This window comes from Esox lucius, chromosome 9 (genome assembly GCF_011004845.1).
Source record: "Esox lucius isolate fEsoLuc1 chromosome 9, fEsoLuc1.pri, whole genome shotgun sequence".
Lineage (NCBI taxonomy): Eukaryota > Metazoa > Chordata > Actinopteri > Esociformes > Esocidae > Esox > Esox lucius.
In genome coordinates this window covers 2,507,219-2,530,806 of record NC_047577.1, presented here as the reverse complement: position 1 = coordinate 2,530,806, position 23,588 = coordinate 2,507,219, and the positions used below count along the sequence as shown (strand labels likewise).

The window sequence follows — 23,588 nt, the reverse complement described above, 5'->3', positions numbered from 1 at the left end:
AGGTATTTTACAGTTAACCACATCATGTGTTATATTACAGTAATCTGTCAGTCAGTGATGTGGCACGCAACCATTGGTTGATGCATCCAACTTCTGAGCAGGGAAACATAACCACAGACTCTCACCAGTGTAAATGTGACTCACTAGAAAGTAATTTCTGTCTTTAAATTCTCTAAATGGTCTCTTAATTTTGCCCCCCCACCCCGCCCACTAGACAAGCCCAACATCTCTGTGACTCCAGAAGGATCGTCAGAGATCAAAGAGGGTGACAACTTATCTCTCCGCTGCCAAGCAGAAGGTAACCCCACCCCCTCGTACCAGTGGTTGGTCCCCCAAGCAGGCCCCACCTCCAACACCAGAGCAAAGGGATCTGTAGTGAACGTCACCCACATAGCTAGGTCTCAGGCTGGAAATTACACCTGCATCGCCACCAATGAGGTGGGGAACAGCACCTGGACTGTTGACGTGAAGGTGACAGGTAAGAAGGATTGGTTGGCTGGTTTGTAGGTTGGATGTTTGCATGGTTACCTTTCTGATTGATTGGTTGCCTTTCTGATTGATTGGTTGCCTTTCTGTTTGATTGGTTGGTTTGGAAATTGGATGTTTGATTGGTTACATTTCTGACAGATTGGTTGATTGTTCAATGTGTTGACCGATCCATCTTTATCCTTCTTCTATCCCTTTCTACCCCTCACACCCACCTGCCCTTCCTACTCTCTTCCTACTCTCTTCCTACTCTATTCCTACTCTTGATCTTTTTCTCTGTGACTCCATTGTTAGTGTCTGCCTGCTAGACAACTGACAGACTATATTTCTTTGCTACAATGTCTGGATAGGTATTTTACAGTTAACCACATCATGTGTTATATTACAGTAATCTGTCAGTCAGTGATGTGGCACGCAACCATTGGTTGATGCATCCAACTTCTGAGCAGGGAAACGTAACCATAGACTCTCAGCAGTGTAAATGTGACTCACTAGAAAGTAATTTCTGTCTTTCAATTCTCTAAATGCTCTCTTAATTTTATCCAAAACTTCTATTCATTTCTACCCCTCACACCCACCTGCCCTTCCTACTCTCTTCCTACTCTTGATCTGTTTCTCTGACTCCATTGTTAATGTCTGTCTGTATGAGTCAGTCTGTTTCTCTGTGACTCCATTGTTAATGTCTGTCTGTATGAGTCAGTCTGTTTCTCTGTGACTCCATTGTTAATGTCTGTCTGTATGAGTCAGTCTGTTTCTCTGTGACTCCATTGTTAATGTCTGTCTGTATGAGTCAGTCTGTTTCTCTGTGACTCCATTGTTAACGTCTGTCAGCATTGGTGTCTAAATTACACCAATAATTTATGTTTCACTGATATTTCTTATGTTCATTACAGTGAGTGATCTCTCTGATCATACTTTCTCATACTATCTTCACTGGGATCTCTGGATGTGGTTCTACTGATTTTAATCTGAGTGTTTCCATTCCTCCACAGAGCTTCCAACCAAAGTGTCCATGTCAGGTCTTCCAGATCAGATGTTTGAGGGGAGGCAGTATGAGTTTAAGTGTCACGTCCAGGAGGTTGCTCCAGTTAACAGCCTCTATGTGTCCTTCTACAAAGCCTCTACCAATTTAATCAAAACTGAGATAGGATCACATCCACCCCAAATAATGAATACCACCAAAGAACCTACCAGTGGAGAATATACCCTGCAGTTCACCCCCAGTAGAGGTGACCATGGGGCCCAGTTATGGTGTTCAGCTTGGTTGGAACTGGGAGAAGATGGACCCCAACCTTCTCCTAAAAAAGAGTCAGAACACCTCACCCTCAACGTGCTCTGTGAGTCTCTGTTTCTCTGTGACTCCATAGTTAACGTCTTTCTGCATGAATCAATCTGTTTCTCTGTGACTCCATAGTTAACGTCTTTCTGCATGAGTCAATCTGTTTCTCTGTGACTCCATTTTTAAAGGCTGCCCTCTGGACAACTGGCAAAACTACACTCACCTAAAGGATTATTAGGAACACCTGTTCAATTTCTCATTAATGCAATTATCTAATCAACCAATCACATGGCAGTTGCTTCAATGCATTTAGGGGTGTGGTCCTGGTCAAGACAATCTCCTGAACTCCAAACTGAATGTCAGTATGGGAAAGAAAGGTGATTTAAGCAATTTGGGGCGTGGTATGGTTGTTGGTGCCAGACGGGCCGGTCTGAGTATTTCACAATCTGCTCAGTTACTGGGATTTTCACGCACAACCATTTGTAGGGTTTACATAGAATTGTGTGAAAAGGGGTCAGAGGAGAGGTCAGAGGAGAGGTCAGAGGAGAGGTCAGAGGAGAGGTCAGAGGAGAGGTCAGAGGAGAGGTCAGAGGAGAGGTCAGAGGATGCTAGAGGTCAGAGGAGAATGGGCCGACTGATTCAAGCTGATAGAAGAGCAACTTTGACTGAAATAACCACTCGTTACAACCGAGGTATGCAGCAAAGCATTTGTGAAGCCACAACACGCACAACCTTGAGGCGGATGGGCTACAACAGCAGAAGACCCCACCGGGTACCACTCATCTCCACTACAAATAGGAAAAAGAGGCTACAATTGGCATGAGCTCACCAAAATTGGACAGTTGAAGACTGGAAGAATGTTGCCTGGTCTGATGAGTCTGGATTTCTGTTGAGACATTCAGATGGTAGAGTCAGAATTTGGCGTAAACAGAATGAGAACATGGATCCATCATGCCTTGTTACCACTGTGCAGGCTGGTGGTGGTGGTGTAATGGTGTGGGGGATGTTTTCTTGGCACACTTTAGGCCCCTTAGTGCCAATTGGGCATTGTTTAAATGCCACGGCCTACCTGAGCATTGTTTCTGACCTTGTCCATCCCTTTATGACCACCATGTACCCATCCTCTGATGGCTACTTCCAGCAGGACAATGCACCATGTCACAAAGCTCGAATCATTTCAAATTGGTTTCTTGAACATGACAATGAGTTCACTGTACTGAAATGGCCCCCACAGTCACCAGATCTCAACCCAATAGAGCATCTTTGGGATGTGGTGGAACGGGAGCTTCATGCCCTGGATGTGCATCCCACAAATCTCCATCAACTGCAAGATGCTATCCTATCAATATGGGCCAACATTTCTAAAGAATGTGTTCAGCACCTTGTTGAATCAATGCCACATAGAATTACGGCAGTTCTGAAGGCGAAAGGGGGCCAAACACAGTATTAGTATGGTGTTCCTAATAATCCTTTAAGTGAGTGTATATTTCTTTGCTACAATGCTTGGATAGGTATTCAACAGCTAACCACATCATGTGTTATATGAATCTGTCAGTCAATGACATGGCACTCAACCACTGGTTGAGGCATCCAATTTCTCAGCATGCAAATGAGACCATTGACTCTCCCCAATATATGTGACTCACTGGAAAGTAATTTCTGTCTTTAAATTCTCTAAATGGTCTCTTAATTTTGCCCCCCCACCCCGCCCACTAGACAAGCCCAACATCTCTGTGACTCCAGAAGGATCGTCAGAGATCAAAGAGGGTGACAACTTATCTCTCCGCTGCCAAGCAGAAGGTAACCCCACCCCCTCGTACCAGTGGGTGGTCCCCCAAGCAGGCCCCACCTCCAACACCAGAGCAGAGGGATCTGTAGTGAACGTCACCCACATAGCTAGGTCTCAGGCTGGAAATTACACCTGCATCGCCACCAATGAGGTGGGGAACAGCACCTGGACTGTTGACGTGAAGGTGACAGGTAAGAAGGATTGGTTGGCTGGTTTGTAGGGTGGATGTTTGATTGGTTGGCTGGTTTGTAGGTTGGATGTTTGCATGGTTACCTTTTTGATTGATTGGTTGGTTTGTAAATTGGATGTTTGATTGGTTACATTTCTGACAGATTGGTTGATTGTTCAATGTGTTGACCGATCCATCTTTATCCTTCTTCTATCCCTTTCTACCCCTCACACCCACCTGCCCTTCCTACTCTCTTCCTACTCTCTTCCTACTCTTGATCTGTTTCTCTGTGACTCCATTGTTAGTGTCTGCCTGCTAGACAACTGACAGACTATATTTCTTTGCTACAATGCTTGGATAGGTATTTTACAGTTAACCACATCATGTGTTATATTACAGTAATCTGTCAGTCAGTGATGTGGCACGCAACCATTGGTTGATGCACCCAACTTCTGAGCAGGGAAACGTAACCATAGACTCTCAGCAGTGTAAATGTGACTCACTAGAAAGTAATTTCTGTCTTTCAATTCTCTAAATGCTCTCTTAATTTTATCCAAAACTTCTATTCATTTCTACCCCTCACACCCACCTGCCCTTCCTACTCTCTTCCTACTCTTGATCTGTTTCTCTGACTCCATTGTTAATGTCTGTCTGTATGAGTCAGTCTGTTTCTTTGTGTCTCCATTGTCAGCAGTGGTGACTAAATTACACCAATAATTAATGTTTCATGCTTCCTCTCCTGTTTCCCAGCTTCCTGTCAGGCTACCAGGAGCGTCATGGTTACTGTGCTCCTCCTCCAGCTCATTAATTGGCTGTAAGACGACTTCCTCAATCCGCTGGCTGAATAAATACTGTTATTTTTCTGTTTTACCGCTGTGGGTGTGGCCTGTCTATTAACTTTCTGCTGTCTACTGATTGACAATGTTACTGTCATTTTAGTTTTGTTTTGATAATTCGTCGATTTAAATGCATATGCCACGCGAAAATTAATGCACAACAGATATTGGATCCTTGCAAAATATATCCAAACTGAGTCAAATCTAAAAAAAAACTTTACATGACTGAGTAAAACGGTAAATACAGATTAAACAATTGTTGTTGTTCTTTTTTTTATATACCCACAGTTAATTTCTCGGTCTCTTTAATATCTGAGTATCATGTCTGTTTATCTGGGCCCTGTCTGCTGACTTTCTGCTGTCTACTGATTGACAGTTTTACTGTCATTTTAGTTTTGTTTTGTTAATTGGTCGATTTAAATGCATGTGCCGCATGACATATAATGCACAACAGATATCGCATCTGTGCAAAATATATCCAAACTGAGCCCAATCTGATTTTTTTTTTACATGACTAAGAAAAACGGTGAACACAGATTAAGCAATTGTTGTTTTCTATATACCAACATATTTCTCTGTCTTTATCTTAGTATCATGTCTGACTGATAAATAATACCATATACTAATGGATTTTCTAAATGTGAAAGCTTTGAATGTAGTTTCTTTGCAAGAGCAGCTTTGCAATGACAGGTTTGTGGTGCTCTTTATTAGTATGACATCATTCAGACTGCGTGTTTCACCTCCATTTTAATTTTGTGTGCATCTGTAGTAATGATTTAGTTGCAGTAATGTTTAAGTTGTAGTAATGATTTAGTTGTAGTAATGATTTAATTGTAGTAATGGTTAAGTTGTAGTAATGTTTAGGTCTCATAGCTTGCACAAAATAAAGTGTATTATTTTACCCACATTGTATAGTGCTGTTTACTGGAGATGATAAAAAGAAACATAAACGGGATTCGATCCCTTCAATGCGTCCTGTCCAGTGACCTGGGAAGCAGGCTTGGAATTTTGTATCTATATTCTTAAAAACAACAACAGGAAGTGTGCAGATGTGAAGGAAATGCCTTAACAATAAAAGTATGATGGGATGGGTGATTGAGGGATGTGTAGAGAGAGCAGTAGATGGCTACTTCCCTTTGTGAATAGAGTGAAATACTTTTTGTGGTACAGTCAAGTGGTCAACATGAGATGCCAAAATGACTATCCCCCCCAAACTTGCTTCAAACTGAGACTACAGTCAAATGCTTTTTGTGGCATTACTGAGTTTGGCAGGGGAGAATATGGTGTTATCCTAATGTGACTCTATAGTTAGAATAGGAGCACATTATAAATATAATTTATAAAATGATACAAACATTTCAGGGCAATTAATTTTTATCCTTACACTTTAGAAAACACTAGTCGAATAAGAAATGGGAGATATGACCGATTTTTCCAACGATTTGTTTATAGTAATAGAGGTGTTTCTGGGGAATCTGGCGCCCTAGGCGAGATCTCTAAATGTTGCCCCACCCAAACTAAAGTGCGATAGCAGGTTTACAAAACATGTAAACAAAGGAGAATCAAGATAGTGTGAGATATAAATAAATAAAGACAAAATGAAAACAATATTTACTAATGTACATTCAAATATTAAACGACAGGTGCATAAACTGGGTAAACAAAAAGACAGAAAATCATATTCTATGTGCTATTACAGCAGATGAAGGGCAGTTTGTCTTAAAACTGGACACACCTCGATTTCCTGCATAACTATCAATGATCTCGTCATAGGATATCTTGAGAGCATCGGTCGTATTTGATTGCAAAACAATAAATTCAAAAGTTAAAATGTTCAGAACAACAAAGATTCATCTGACGGCCAGTTCAGATCAATGAATTTCAACTAGATTAGATGCAACTTGAGAAAGAATCCAGACGTTCTAAAACCACTAGAGTGCTTGACTTGGTGATTATAGGTCCCCAGGGGCTTCAAACGCTCTGCAACTAACCAGTTCACTGATGCAAATTTCTCTGCCATATTTTAAAACCAGCCCGAATTATGATTTGAACTGGCTTTAGAGTTCCACTTCCACCCTTTGCCCACTGCCTGAGCAAATGCTATGTATGTACTGCTAGTCTTTGTAGTTCTAACTTAGCCCGTTACTAGCTTAGCTAGTTAGCTAGCTTTGTGTGCTACATTTTAATAGCTTAAACCAGAGACAGTTGCTTTAAAAAAAATCCATAAAATCATACCACTATAATTTTTTCTCCTTTCTTCCTCATCTTTCCTCTTCTTTCTATAATGTGTGCCCGATGGCTTTGATCTGTTACGTCAATATCATCTCACTCATAACAAATAAATAAGTCTTGACTTAATGTATAATTTGTTATATTTTTATAATAACTAAAACTACATATGGATTAATTTCCCCCATATATATATTTATATATATATATATATATATATATATATATTTATATATATATATATATTTATATATATATGTATATAAATGTATATTATTTATTTTTTGTTACATTTTTTCAAGGGCGAGTGGGGCGCCTGATTGGCACCCTGCACGGAGGTGCCACCCTAGCCGACCGCCTAGGCGCCTATCCCTAAAAACGCCTCTGGTAATACGCTTGAAACAAATAGCCAACCGAAAACTGCAGACAGTGCCTTCCCACGCGATCAACCCGCCTTAAAAAATCTGATGAAACACAGCCTAACGTGGTCATTGATTACTGCTTTGATGTACATAATTAAATTAAAGCTTTTAGCTACGAAGATTAGAAACATATGCAGGCTAAACTGTCCTATGCAGGCTAAAACGTTCACTTACAAAGAATGCAGTGGACGGGCTATTTTGAAAATATGATCATATTAAATGAATGCACAATAAATAATGAGAACATTCATTTGTAGTTATATATATATTGATTTGTAGAAAATATATTTAGAAATCTTCATGGATAACATTAGCATAATATTTTATTTTAGAGAGTGGAGAGGAATGAAGACTAGATAGGAGGATAGGTTGAGGAGGAAAAGAAAATATATGTTTACAGAACCTACCAATTTACTATGACAATGTTTGTAGTAGAAGAAAAAGTATATTTTTCAATAATGGCACCCTTGTTCAGTGGTCCAAAGTCCACTCTTCAGATGAAAGTACATTTTGCATTTTATTTGGAAATCAAGGTCCCAGAGTCTGGAGGAAGAGTGGAGAGGCATGGAATCCAAATTGCTTGAAATCCAGCATGAAGTTTCCAAGGTCAGTGATGATTTGGGTGCCATGTTATCTGCTGGGGTTGGTCCACTGTGTTTAACAAGTCCAGAGTCAATGCAGCCGTCTACCAGGAGATTTTAGAGCACTTCATGCTTCCACCTGCTGACAAGCTTTATGAAGATACTGATTTCCTTTTCCAGCAGCACCTGGCAACTGCCCACAGTGCCAAAACGTCTGGTAACTGGTTTGCTACCCATGGTATAACTGTGCTTGATTGGCCAGCCAACTCGCCTAACCGGAACCCCATTGGACAGGAAGGCTGTGATCCACCTGCATGTGGACTCGGGCACTCCCAGTTGGGACAGCTTGTCCTGGAGCAAAGCAGGAATGAAGGTGTTGAATGCGGAACTGAAGTCCACAAACAGGATTCTGACATAGGTTCCAGGGGAGTCCAGATGCTGGAGGATGAGGTGACGAGCCATGTTGACCTGCATCGTCCACAGACCTGTTGGCTCTTTAGGCAAACAGCAGTGGATCTAGTAGAGGGTCGATGATGGTCTTTAGGTGGGACAGTACAAAGTGCTCAGATGACCTCATAACCACAGAGGTCAGGGAGACAGTTCTGTAGTCATTAAGTCCTATGATACTTGACTTCTTAGGGACTGGGATGATGGTTGTGGATTTGAAGCATGCTGGAACGCAGCATGTCTCCAGGGAGGTGTTAGAAATGTCCTGAACTGCGTGGAGGGCTGATCAGCACAGTGCTTTAGGGGGGATGGGGAGATACCGTAAGACCCTGCTGCCTTGGGCTTTTTCTGGAATAGAATAATAACGTTTTTCAAAGTTTGCGAGGTTTTGAAAGACTATGTGTGATTGCTTGATCAAACCAAAGATTGTAAAACTTGTCCAGCCTATAAAAAAAACGATTTCAGGGAGATTATATATGACTAGCGGGCATCAGGGAGACGCATTTAAAATGCGGGTAACTCCCGGAGCTTCAGAGCAAGTTGGGATGTCTGCATTATGAATGGCACTTCTTCATCATCTTGCCATGCCATAATTATTTAAAAAACCGGTTGCTTACTGTGAGTGTGTTCATCGCTGCTTGGAAGTGTATCTAGCCGCTTGAAGCAGATAAACGTTATTCAGAGTTTGTGGCACGAGACGGTCTGTGAGAGGCAGCTCCCTCCCTTTGAACGACGTGGACGTCCAGCACGGTCACATGGACATCCTCACTAGGGAGAGCCCTCGAGTAGGCCTAGATGTTTTTGCAGGACGGACAAGCGACGAGTGACGTTGAGAGGTGGACGGGAGAGGCAACTAGATCCCTCGTAGCGACGATGGACGTCCTCGCAAGGGAGAGCCCTCGAGTGGATGTTGAGTGATTTTTTGTAATGCAAGCCGGTGGAGGGTACCATCAGGACGCGCACAGCAACCTGTTGCTCACTCGAGAAGTCTGCATTTCCTATTTTTAAAATTTCTACGATTTGTCACATATTATGTTTAATTAAATATGAAAACGAACAACAATAAAACCTAATGACAATATATAGTTAAACGAGTGGCGACGTTAATATATTGGAAAAACAGAGTGCCTTATCAATTGATAATAAATACTTATGAAAAGATACGTTGTTATTACACATTTGATATCCTTTCCTTTTTCAGCTTCTGTCTTTGAATTCTTTTAATACTAAAAAAATGGTTCATGGGGGGGATTGGAGCCGCGAATCAGCCACTCCAAGAATGCGCACAAAGCACACTATTTGTGAGTGTTATTCGACTTGTTTAAGCCTAGTTTTCTTACTTTCTTTCTTGTTTTTTTCAAATGACACAATTGACGGGAGAATGTTACAGCAAAATACATTGTAATGTAGACTACTTCAAAATGTACTTTGTATGTTTCAAATATGCATCTACCTTACAGTAGCTTGTGTTCGCAGCCAAAGCAGCGGCTACGTCTTATCTTACCCTGGTTTAACTTATCATTTACTAAGAGTTAGTTAGCTTATTTCAAATTCATAAATTGACATGGCTGTAAAGGACATTCATTATATTGTTAGTGTTATGATACTAGCAGGAACAACAAATATATAAAGTCTACAGAAGTGAATAGAGTATTTCTTAGACTAGATTAGACTGTTCTTCAACATGGGCAACTATAAAATGTATTGAACGACAGTATTCAAAAACATTTCACATTTTAAAAACATTTTCGTCTGAGGAGGATTTCTGCAAGAAAGCCGAAGGCCTCGACATTACACATTGTATCGCGCAACAAGTTCTACTCATCTCCTGGTATCTCCTCTATGCTCTTGAGACTGTACTGGCAGACACAGCAAACCTTTTAGCCACCGCACATATGGATGTGCCATCCTGGAGGAGCTGGACTGCCTGTGCAATCTGAATGGGCTGCAGGTACAGCCTCATGCTACCGTAGCAAAGCTAGAGAAGAATCCGTCAGAAAAAGGAGAGAGCAATTGTCTGGCCATTTGCAAAACCATTATTGTTTCTTTCTGTTGCCTCTCCAGTGCACCTGTTGTCACTTTCCTTTGAACCGAACCTGTGACACTGATTTACAATCGCTTATGATTCCTAAAACTGGACAGATTGACGTCCCTGAAGTTTAATTGACTGTGTTATACTGTGATGATTACGTGTTCCATAATTTGTATGAGAAGTGTATTTGGACTTTTTAAAATGCTGTCCTTGTTTTGGTGGAGTATTTATATTTTAACATTAAAATAAGGCCACGTGCAATTGTATTTACAGTTAATAATTATTTTCTAATTGTAGGAGTTACGCCATTGTTTTGTTGGGAATTTGTATTTCTATTTTTAAAATCTAAATAAATCAAAAACATATATTGTTGTGTCTTCTTTAAAACTCGATATGTAGAAATGACTGTAATTACTATTATTATTCATTATTTTGACATGACAAAAGTGGGAAATAATTAAATAAAAGGGGACTTTATCAAATGCACCGAAAAACATCTTTCACAATGAAATTCTTGTCAGATAGCCCCATTCTTACGTAGTAAGAATTAAGCCAAAAATAAAGCGATGATATAAATAACACTGTAAACTATAGCCTAACCAAGACATATTGTTGCTAAGTGAAATTAAATAGACTATTTCTGATATAAAAACATATCATAGTAAAACTTCTTAAGACTTCAGGGTAGTTTTTGCCTAAAACATAACATAAAACACTTCCCCCAAGCGAACAAACAGTTCAACCTAGCCTGAATTCTAGCATAATCATCACAGAAAGAATACATTTTGGATAAAAGTTGGATAATAAAGTTGGATAATAATCATAATTTGATTCACGATCACTTCATTCTCCATTTTTTTACGTTCAAAATATGCTCATAGAAAATACATCCAGTTCGCTTCAATGTACATCCAGTTAGAGGTGGACACTGACGTCCAGGCCACTTTATTGTCCGTCCGGACCATGCATCCTCATCGCCCGTCCGTCCTGCTCAACATCCAGCACAACATCCCTCATCGCTCGTCCGTCCTGCTCTAACTGGACGGACGAGCAGGACGGACGAGCGAGTCCCAGTAAGGGCTACATCCACTCGAGGGCTCCCCCAGTGAGGACGTCCATGAGACCGTGGTGGACGTCCGCGTCGCTCATAGGGACGTAGCCCCTACTGGGGGTCTGTCCAGCAACAGCGCAGTTTAGTAGAAAAAGCACGAGAGCAGGCAGGAAGATTCTTCTAGCTCGCGCATTATGTGATGACACTGGGTGGCCAGACAGGGAAACAAGATCTCCATAGGGTGAAGTGGATTCACGAAACAGAAAATGTGTTATTCCTACTCGCAGATTACTGACTTCACCAGAGAATGAAAACACAAACACACAGTTGCTCTTATCAAGAAAATAGTATTGTTTATAAAATAGTACTGAATCACATCATCCCTGCTATAAAGTTTTAAACACAACCAACATATTTTGGGGTGGGTTACATCAAAGTTTGGTAAAAAAAAAATTTGCTGATACATTTTCAACATTTAGTGCACTTTCCTCACATTTAGCGCATTTTCCTCACATTTGGGACAGAAATTACATATATGGACACATGGACGTCTTCACTAGAGGGAGCCCTCGAGTGGATATTATATCTGAATGTTAAATATTAAATCTAAATGTTAAATATATATCTAAATCTTAAATGTTAAATCTAAATGTTATATCTGAATCTTACATTTATATCTAAATGTTAGATTTTAAATGTAAATATTATATCTAAATCTAAATCTTAAATATAGATCTAAATATTATATCTAAATCTTAAATATGTATCTAAATGGTAAATGTTAAATCTAAATGTGTCACCAAGTGTAAAGCAAAATATTTCGAAAATATTCAAATCCCCAAGGAAACCACGCCCACTGCAGTGGCGCTGTGCCGCACCGCCCCCACCCCAACTCCCTAAAGAAGGCAGAAATATAGGTAGAAACCTAGAGATGACCCGTGCTCAAAGGGGTGACCAGTCTTTTTCTGGTTGTGCCGGGTGAACATATTAAGAGTACAATTTTAATAATCAATAAATGCATGTGGGCTGAGTCCAGACTCTATTTATACTTAGTCCAGGTCGGAAGCATGACCTGATGGACAAGGACAGGGACAACACAGGGGAGGGGGAGGTGTCAGCACAGTGGAAGCTGAAATCGTCAGGTATTGTCTTGATCTGCAACACAACCAGGAAGACTTTGGACAGGGACAGCAACGAGTCTTTCAAGACAGGTACTTCGCATGTGTGAGCCAGGACCTCTTGTCCTCCTAAGTTCAAAACGGCAGGAGACAGTGACAATTTAGAAAATGCATTTCTTATATATACAAGGATTTATAGTGGAAAAGGAGAACTGACCCTACTCCCCCAGCACAATAATATAGCAGCATAAGACCTTAGGGCTGAGACGGGGGGTCGACTAGCGCTGAGAAACACTTTCACTTTATGTCAGGAGTCTCTAGTGGATTGAAGTGCGCTTGTAGTGCAGCTCATCTAACAGAATCCAGGAATACTTTACGGAGGGATGGTTGTTGATTTTCAGAGGATGGAGTTTGTCTTGGTCATACTGGTTTTATTACTGTCGTCGTATTGTGAATTAACTGGTGAGTAGCCTACAACTCATCTTTAGCATATTTGCCTTTTCAGTTTAGGTAACTTTATGAATGAACTATGAACTACTTTATGAATAAACCAAACCCAAACCTTACCCCAAGCACCAAACATTTTCTGTAACTTACAATAATACCTATCTTTTCACTTACTTTTTAAGTGTGTTAGTCATAATTTTTCTTGTAACATTCCTGTATTTTTTTCTTATACAAATTCTTAAATTTACAAACACTTTTGCAACACATTAACTCATAGTCCAAGGTGTTCCACAGTTTAACTCCGTAAATGGATAAACACATCTGTTTTTGTGTAGTTCGTGCAAAGAGAGTTTTAAAATGTTATTGCATTCTATGGCCATCTTCCTCAGATACAAAAGTAAATAATTTGTGTAAAACCATAGGCAAAACTCTCTGCTTAACTTTCCACATAATAATCAAAATCTTCTAATCAACCAAATCTTTGAATTTTAGGAGTCCAGAATTTACAAATAAACTATTAGTGTGTTCTCTATTGCCTGTCTTGTTGATTATCCTTAATGCTTTTTTCTGTAACAAAAACAGAGGTTATTGATTAGCAGTCAAAGTATACGATTGAATAAAAAGTCAGATGCTATCAAAATATTAGCTACTATAAATATCATTATAATTGATTCATAAAGATGGGGAAACTTAACTGTTGGGGCACTTAACTATGAGTGGACAATGCATTCCTATACCCCCCCACTTCCTTCCCCAACTTCCTGACATTTATAATCAACACAATAAGAGGACATTTTGGGAATTTCAATATAAAATAATATAATTCAAATAACTGATACTACAGTTCGTGTCAGTTGAACAGAATATGAAGTACATCAGATGTCTATATTGAAATTGTTTTGAAACACCCCATCCCCTTTTCCTTAATTCCTTTGTAGTTGTGGATTTGGTGGGTTTTTGGGTTTGTGTGTGGGTGGGTGCGGTCTAACAACTCCATGACAGGATGTTTCTGTGTTAATCACAGCCGTGAAAAAGGATCCAACACTAACTTAGACCCCCAACTGGCCAGTTGGTCTGAAATCTACTGTCCCAAACTGAATTTAAAAAGAGTATAATGTAATTTTACAGAAATATAGGCGGCCTATGTAAATATCATATAATCAGAACATTGATTTACATCACAGATTTAAATGTGACCTGTTACAAGGAATTGCTGTTTACCTGCATATGAATTGCTGTTTACCTGCACATTAGGCTATATTTTAATAAGTGGTAATCAAAATATTAGCTAGGCTACTATAAATATCATGATAATCTTTTCACGAAGATGATTGCTTATTTGATGTCATATAAAAACATGAAAATAAAATAATGGAATTTATATATTTATGGTAACAAATATGGCACAAAACAATAGCCTACTTGCACTAGTTGTTTGGCTGACTGCTTGTGTGTCACTGCTAGCAAGTGTTCAGGCAGGTGTACTGTAGATAACATGACACAGTGGCGTTTTTATATGTAAAAAATTGGTGGGGCACAAACCATTTCAAAATATTGGATACATACCAGTAAAGCTACAAAACTCCCTCTTGCTACTGAAGTATTTATTTAACACATCAACAAACAGCGGAAAGACAACTTTTTAGAGATACAGATCAATTCTATGACAACAACCTTAATAGATAAGCATGGACACACTGACACTCATCAGCATCTATATCAATCAATCCAGCACAAAAATATGACCAATGCACGGACCAGCACTACAAAGGCAGGATGATAAAATATGCTTTCACTCACAAAGGCTGAGGGCTCACTTGAAGAGAAAGGTGGCACAGCGGTTCTTCTTGCCGCTCCTCGCTCTTCTTGCCGACTAATGTTGGCGCCAGACAGACAAACAGTAAATCAGGTCAGAAATATGAAATGATGCTGTAGTGGGTCTACCGGCTGTCAGCCCCACTTAGCATCAAATTTGTGTGATCTACATTGATTACACACCATTCTGAGCATGCGTATTAATATTTTCACAGGTAGAATGTACATTGCATTGTGAGAGAGAGACTAGCCCCACATTCACGCTTAGCCTATGGCCTGCTACTGGGAACTCGAATTGTCAGAACGCAGTCTGAAGCAGCAAGGCAGGGACCAATGAACATTAAATAAAATCCTAACACAAATGATATGCAATTTAGGAAGATGCTATATTCATAGATAATACATTATAAAAATAACGTAATTTTGTTGCAGTTCTTTCTGTAGACAAGGGGCTGTGCCCCACCTGCCCCTAATGACCAGTCGCCCTGGTCATGGAGGTCGTTTGTGAATGGTTCTTCCACTTCAGAACATGATAGGCGGGTGTAATTAGATTTTCAATTTGGCTATGACCCACCTCCTTCATTCAGAGTCCGTTTGGCCGTAATGCACGAGAGACGCTGCAGGAGGTTTTCGGGAGTTATTTGTTCCCTTAATAAACGACCATGCCTTGTCGGTTTTCATCTGGAACGCACAACATGAATGGCAGTGTCCCTTGCCATTATTGTTTTGGACAAATGCAATTTGTTCTTTCCACGAAAACAAAAATATAAATACAAATACAATGCAATACAATGTAAATACAATGTTGATATGATCACAAACAGTTCACTCTACAGTTCTGTGGTTCTGCATTTAGCAGCTTTTCACTTACAGTTAGGTTGATCACAGGTGTGGCATTCGCCTTTGGAAGCTGTTGCTGTGAACCCAAAACATGCTTCAAAGGAATTCTCAATGCAAGTGAAACAGACCATCCTTAGACTGCTGTTGTTTTTGATTGTCACCCATTAGAGGCAGAGCAGGGCTATTTAATTGGCGGTTGTTTTGCTTTTGGTTTGTGGATCGTTGTTTGTGCCAGTTGTGGTGTGCCTCAGGTCACAGTTTACCTATCCTTTTGTCGTTTTTGTATGTAATAATAAAATTATGTTTCCCTTCAGTCGCTCTACATCTCAATGTCCATGGCAACACAATGTCTGTACTGTATTTCTGATCAATTTGAAGTTATTTTAATGGACAATTAATGTGCTTTTCTTTTGAAAACAAGGATATTTCTAAGTGAACCCAAACATTTGAACGGTAGTGTATGTGTGACTCTTTTAGGTTTCTAGAAGAGGAATGTAGTTGGTCAACACACAGAGGTTAACATGGAACAATAACACTGTCCTGGTTAGTTTTTAACATCACCATTGTCTTCCAGATGCTGAGTGCCTGGAAATCCGTCCGGCCAGGCTGGTGGTGAAGCATGGAGACCCAGCCTCCGCTATCTGCACCTCAGAGAGACCTCAGCGTATGGGCTGGGAGGTAACCGAAGGAGGGGGGTCTCTGTCAGGCACAGAACTGGGGTTCCTGCCGTGGGCAGAAAATAGGTAAGAGGACCAGAATTGGTTTAGATTATTAAAGCATTTTGAGAATCTGGCCTTTAAGACCACTGAACCACCCTAGACCACTGGACCACCCTAGACCACCCTAGACAACTAAACCACCATAGACCACCAGACGACCCTAGACTACTAGACCATCCTAAACCACTGGACCACCCTTGACTACTAGACCACCAGACGACCCTAGACTACTAAACCACCCCACTTAATTTATTCTGTGTTATAATTCCAGATAAATAGATTGGCAATCGAGTCCAGAAGCTTTTAAAATAAATTAGGTCAGCATTTGGAGATGTTCTGGAATAAGTAAAACAGTGTTTTCCAAAATTCGATCAACCCAAGAAGTATCTTCCGGAGGCATCTTTGAAGGGAAATGTTCTAACCAACAGGGGTTGTGTATCCCAACAGTCATTAGTCTTCATTCACATTCATTCTGAGGCCAGAAGTGACAAATACCTTCTCTGACTACCGAATCAATGTATCAAAGACAGTGATTCTTTAGACAGAGAAGTCAAAGAGATTGATCAAGCTGGGTGAGCACTTGGTCATTGTTTGAACTGATGTTTCCCCCTCGAAAATATTATTGATTTATTGTCATTTATTATATCTGCTATTTTCTCCAGTTTATATTCCCTTCATGTTATCTTTTTCTTTATTATAATACATTATAAATGCATTAAAATAAGTTTGATTTGTTTTGACAGTTTGACTGATTGGTCGATAAAGCCGGTCTGTTTTACAGACGGAGTGGAGTGTCTGAAAACACTGGACATCACAGTTTACAGTGAGTGATCTCTCTGATTATACTTTCTCATACTATCTTCACTGGGATCTCTGGATGTGGTTCTACTGATTTTAATCTGAGTGTTTCCATTCCTCCACAGAGCTTCCAACCAAAGTGTCCATGTCAGGTCTTCCAGGTCAGATGGTTGAGGGGAGGCAGTATGAGTTTAAGTGTCACGTCCAGGAGGTTGCTCCTGTTAACAGCCTCTATGTGTCCTTCTACAAAGCATCTACCTATTTAATCAAAACTGAGATAGGATCACATCCACCCCAAATAATGAATACCACCAAAGAACCTACCAGTGGAGAATATACCCTGCAGTTCACCCCCAGTAGAGATAACCATGGGGCCCAGTTGTGGTGTTCAGCTTGGTTGGAACTGGGAGAAGATGGACCCCAACCTTCTCCTAAAAAAGAGTCAGAACACCTCACCCTCAACGTGCTCTGTGAGTCTCTGTTTCTCTGTGACTCCATTGTTAGTGTCTGCCTGCTAGACAACTGACATAGACTATATTTCAATGCCTGAATAAGTATTTTACAGTTAACCACATCATGTGTTATATGATTCTGTCAGTCAGTGATGTGGCACGCAACCATTGGTTGATGCATCCAACGTCTGAGCAGGGAAATGTAACCATAAACTCTCACCAGTGTAAATGTGACTCACTGGAAAGTTCTTTACGTCTTTAAATTCTCTAAATGCCCCCTCCCCCCTTCTACTAGACATGCCCATCTCTGTGACTCCAGAAAGATCGTTGGAGATCAAAGAGGGTGACAACTTATCTCTCCGCTGCCAAGCAGAAGGTAACCCCACCCCCTCGTACCAGTGGTTGGTCCCCCAAGCAGGCCCCACCTCCAACACCAGAGCAGAGGGATCTGTAGTGAACGTCACCCACATAGCTAGGTCTCAGGCTGGAAATTACACCTGCATCGCCACCAATGAGGTGGGGAACAGCACCTGGACTGTTGACGTGAAGGTGACAGGTAAGAAGGACAAATAGAGGAGGGCAGAAAAATTACAAGTAATAAATGTAGTGGATGTTACAAGAGGGATAAATAGTTGTACGGGTACAAATGGCACTTCTATATAGCATTCTAGATGTGCAATCGAGGAATATTGAAGGAGAAATGTAGAATATGCAACCGGAATGCAAAGAGAGAAGCAATGATGTCCCCAAGGGAAACGTGTATGTTACAACTGTAAAAATGCAAGCATGATGGCAGTACTAAATGTGTAAAGAGGCTAATTGAATGTACAAGGTGCATGTGCAACAGAAATGCAGGGATAGCAGCGGTGAGGTTCCGGAGGTAGACACGTACCTGTGACCACTGAAAACATCCATTATCAGGCATAGCAAGGCAGTGTCAGAGTAGTACAAGGGAGTAGTGCAACAAGGTGCCTGAGGGGGTGGGGGGGGTGTCAGTGATGGTTCACAGAGTTCTCAGCAGGGTTACAGTAGAACTGTTCCTGAACCTGCTGGTGTGAGAACATAGAGACCTGTACCACCTGCCTGATGGTTGAAGGGCAAAGAGTTTGTGGGATGGTTATAAAGGGTTCCTGATGATGGCAGGCGCCTACTCAGACACAGATTACACTGGAGGTCTACGATGGCTTATGATTATTATAACCATGATATTGGTGTCTAAATTACACCAGTAATTCATGTTTCACAGGGTTTTTTTATGTTCATGCTTCCTCTCCTGTTTCCCAGCTTCCTGTCAGGCTACCAGGAGCATCATGGTGGCTGTGCTGCTCCTCCAGCTCATTCATTGGCTGTAAGACGACTTCCTCAATCCACTGGCTGAATAAATACTGTTATTTATTCTCTGTTTTACCACTGTGGGTGTGGCCTGTCTGTTCCACTTTTTTCTGTCTACTGATTGACAATTTTACTTATTTTAGTTTTGTTTTGATAATTTATCAATTTAAATGCATATGCCACCCTACAATTAATGCACAACAGATATCGGATCTATGCAAAATATATCCAAACTGAGCCCAATCTGAAAATTATTTACATGACTGAGAAAAACCGATTAAAAAAACCATTTGTTGTTGTGTTTTATTTTTGTACACACCCACAGTTGATTTTCACTGTCACATTATTATTGGCCAACGCCCCCTTTGCCCTCCCTGTGCATGTGCTCAAAACCACCTGGTACTGAAAGATAACCAGGCAAGTGTCATCATTGCTCCAATCTTTTAAATACACAGCAGTGACGTCCGCTGTTTAAATAGATGTCTTTTCCCCATAATGTTTTAAAACAGTGGTTCCCAACTCCGGTCCTCGACAACAGCATACATTTTTGTTGTAGCCCTGGACAAGCACACCCAATTTAACTCAATGAGAGCTTGATAATTAGTTGACAAGTTCAATCAGCTGTGCTTGGCTGGGGCTACAATGAAAATGTGTACTGTTTGGGGTTCTTGAGGGCCGTAGTTGGGAACCATGGTTTTAAGAGACTCTGTGCTATGGTACAAAGACAGGTTTCTGGTGTTCTTTGTTAGTATGAAATCATTCAAAAAGACAGATGTGCATGATATAAAGTGACAGATGTGCATGATATAAAGTGGCAGATGTGCTTGATATAAAGTGGCAGATGTGCTTGATATAAAGTGACAGGTGTACATGATATAAAGTGACAGGTGTGCATGATATAAAGTGACAGGTGTGCATGATATAAAGTGACAGGTGTGCATGATATAAAGTGGCAGATGTGCTTGATATAAAGTGACAGGTGTGCATGATATAAAGTGACAGGTGTGCATGATATAAAGTGACAGGTGTGCATGATATAAAGTGACAGGTGTGCATGATAGAAAGTGACAGGTGTGCATGATATAAAGTGACAGGTGTGCATGGGACTATGGATGGAAGGGAAGTGGGGTTCCTGAATTGAGCAGCCTTACAGCCTGTGGAAAAAAGCTGTCCCATTGCCTGTTTGTTTTGGACTGAATCCATGAAGATACCAAGTCGCAAAAAAGAAGCGAAAACAAGAGCGCTGATCTTCTCAACAGCGGAACAAACCTGCTGAAGGGACATGATGAAGAGTTGAAAGGAGTCATCACCAAAAAGGGCAATACTGCCACTATTGACAAGGCGAGGGAGATAGCTTGGCAAAAAATTCATACTCATTGTTTAATTTTTAATAAATGAACATTCACATCACTAAATAAGACTGGCTATATTATCAAGCTGGATGATATGAGATTTATGATCAATCAAAATTATTTAGGCTCACTTATGTGAACTGACATAACGACAATGCCTTTACTGTTAATTAGCCTAATTCAGTGAGGCTTGAAGCCTTTCTGGTTTAGTAAACCTAGGCCTATTCATTCTCGGCAGGGGCCAACTGAATAGCCAAAGAGGAATGTGGCATCAGATTCGATATTTGATATCAGGCAACTTCCACTGGAGATCATCTGACAGCATAAAGGGTGGCACACTTTGCTCAGCAGAACATTCGTTTTAAAATGCTCAGCATGTATAAGAAGAGTTGATGCAATTTTTGCGTAGGCCTTCTGCAGCTACATGATAGAGCTATGACGTACTTGGTTAGGAAAGGAAATGCCAGATTGCTTCCTGCTTGATCTGTGCTGATAAGGTAAAGTGAAACATTATCTCTGTACAATACAGTTACTACTTTGTGTGAGGCAGATATAGAAATTTCTGTGAACAACTGCCAGTGTAATGGGATTTAAATCCAAACTCATTTGGTCTATTTTCACAGATTTGCACATTTCATCCAAATCCAAACACTACTATTCTGCCTGCCTGAGTGTGTACAGATGCCCCCAGTAGATGCTATGGAAAGATTTCCCATTGACATAGTCAGCCTCCACAAGTCCAGATGGGGACTGGCACATGGATACAGTCTATTGTGCTTATAACACTGGGGAAGAGGGAAAGTGATGAAAATATGCAGGTACTGCTTTAGAGAAAGAAATTTTTTCCAGGCATGCAATTGCCTTCCCAAAACCTTCTACATCACCAACACTGTAAATTAATGTCCCACATGCAAATAAACGCAGAGCTATGCAGACAGATTGAGCTGTGGTAAAGGCCTGGCTATGTTGAGTGTGCTTGTGTGGTTCCAGCTAGGGCTGTCACAATATCAGATTTTCACTACACAATTATCGTGGCCAAAAGAATTCACGGTAATGATATAATTGCGGTATCTATAGAAAATTCGAAGAAGAAAATGCTATCAGTTAAATTCATCTTCAACTTTGAGTAAGAAGCATAAGTGATTGTGAATTAGTGTCACCTGTTTGGGTGCAAATGAAAGTGACAACAGGTGCACTGGTGAGGCAACAGCAAAACAACCCCCAAAAAGGAAATGGTTTTGCAGGTGGTGCCCACAGACAATTGCTCTCTACTTATCCTTCCTGACTGATTCTTCTCTAGTTTAGCATTTTGCTAGTGTCCTTGTCACTACTGGTAGCATGAGGCGGTACCTGCAGCCCATTCAGGTTGCACAGGTAGTCTAGCTCCTCCAGGATGGTACATCCATATGTGCCATCGCAAGAAGGTTTGCAGTGTCTCCCAGGAAACAGACTCCATGAGAGTGGCATGAGGGCCCGACATCCTCTAGTGGGACCTGTGCTCACAGCCCAGCACTGCGCAGCTCGACTGGCATTCCCCAGAGAACACCAGAATTGGCAGGTCCGCCACTGGTGCCCCGTTCACTTCACAGATGAGAGCAGGTTCACAATGAGCATGTGACAGACGTGAAAGAGCCTGGAGACACCGTTGTAGGAACTGGGTATACTCTTAGTTGTTACATAGAGGGACAAGGATGTTTCATTCAATATATATGCATGATATTACTATTGTTTGGGGCTTGGCATTCTGTGTTTAGGCGTACCTATATCTGTTCCTCCGTTTCCATGGAGATGGATTTGGTGCTAGACAGACCATCCTGGGACGATGCTTTATAACACCAGCTATAGCATCTGGAGACCTGTACTATTACTGCTGAATGAACATCGAAGAAGCCTCTAACACTCATTCTTTCACCTATCCGAATCTACATGAAGAACTACTAGCCCAACGGTTGAAAAGACGTAGCTCTAACACCATGGTGAGCGTAGCGCTGTCTGCAACATCATTCAGCATGACCGGTGTGGCGGTGGTCTGGGGAGGCGTATACTTGGAAGGTCACACAGACCTAGCCAACGGTATCCTGACTGCTGTTAGGTACTGGGATGAAATCCTCAGACCCATCGTCAGACCTTATGTGCAGTGGGCCCTGGGTTCCTCCTGGTGCAGGACAATGCCCAGCCTCATGTGGCCAGAGTGTGTAGGCAGTTCCTGGATGACCAAGGCATTGATGCCATTAACTGGCCCTCATGTTCCCCAGACCTGAGTCCAATTGAGAACCTCTGGGACATTATTATTGGTGCATCTGACACCACCAAGTGGCTCCACAGACTGTCCAGGAGCTCACTGATGCCCTGATTCAGGTCTGGGAGGACATCCCCCAGGACACCATCTGCCATCTCAACAGGAGCATGCCCAGACATTGTCAGGAGTGCATAAAGGCACATGTGGGCCATACACACTACTGAGTCACATTGAGTTGCTGTGATGAAAGTCACTCAAGTTGGAACAGCCTGTGATTTCAATTGTTTACTTTGATTTTCGGTTTGAGTTTGAATCCAGCCCCTCAATCGGTTGGTGATTTGGGTTTCAACTGACTGTTGTTACGTCATTTTGTACTCAACAAATTACACAATGTACAGTAAAGATTTTGATCTTTAACATATTTGTTCATCGAGACCCGATGTGTGATTTAGGTGTTCCCTTAATGTTTGGGATCAGGGTACATACAAGTATTTCATCACCTATAAATTAAATCAATAACCCAAAATGTGTACAAAGTGAAGGTGTCTGACTGCATTTCAAAGGCCCTTTATGTAAGTTGTGCATTTTACTATGCATTTGGTTGTGATTTGATCTGTTTTCAGTGCTCAGGAAGAGTAGGCGTTGACGTAAGTATTGGGAAGCCGTCACTGGTCAGCAACGTCACATGACCTGGATTTATTGAATCCTTTTTCAACTGTCCCCTTTTCTATTGACGTTGGACATAAGACTATTCAGTGGGTCCTCATTAACCATTGGGCCTTGAAATTATCAGATGGACACATTCTGTAAGTCAATTACATGCATGACAGCTCGTTTAATAATGAGACCCTTTAAGGTCAGGCGAGTTTGCTGGCCAATTAAGAACAGGGATACCATGGTCCTTAAACCAGGTACTGGTAGCTTTGGCACTGTGTGCAGGTGCCAAGTCCTGTTGGAAAATGAAATCTGCATCTCCATAAAGTTGGTCAGCAGCAGGAAGCATGAAGTGCTCGAAAACTTCCTGGAAGACGGCTGCGTTGAACTTGGACCTCAGAAAACACAGTGGACCAACACCAGCAGATGACATGGCACCCCAAACCATCACTGACTGTGGAAACTTTACACTGGACTTCAAGCAATGTGGATTCTGTGCCT

General features: G+C 41.1%; 1 protein-coding gene across 1 annotated transcript in view; it reads left to right on the top strand.

Annotated features, from left to right (window-relative positions):
• The window catches only part of LOC105031389 (hemicentin-2), a 39,128-nt gene extending 19,770 nt beyond the window's left edge, over positions 1 to 19,358 (top strand). The window contains exons 7-12 of the mRNA XM_034294033.1: positions 215 to 478; positions 1,479 to 1,823; positions 3,482 to 3,745; positions 17,184 to 17,528; positions 17,806 to 18,066; positions 18,795 to 19,358. Of these exons, the coding sequence (XP_034149924.1) occupies positions 215 to 478; positions 1,479 to 1,823; positions 3,482 to 3,745; positions 17,184 to 17,528; positions 17,806 to 18,066; positions 18,795 to 18,862 (1,547 nt within the window). The 3' untranslated portion in view covers positions 18,863 to 19,358. The remainder of the gene's footprint in view (positions 1 to 214; positions 479 to 1,478; positions 1,824 to 3,481; positions 3,746 to 17,183; positions 17,529 to 17,805; positions 18,067 to 18,794) is intronic.
• Positions 19,359 to 23,588: the final 4,230 nt, after the last annotated feature.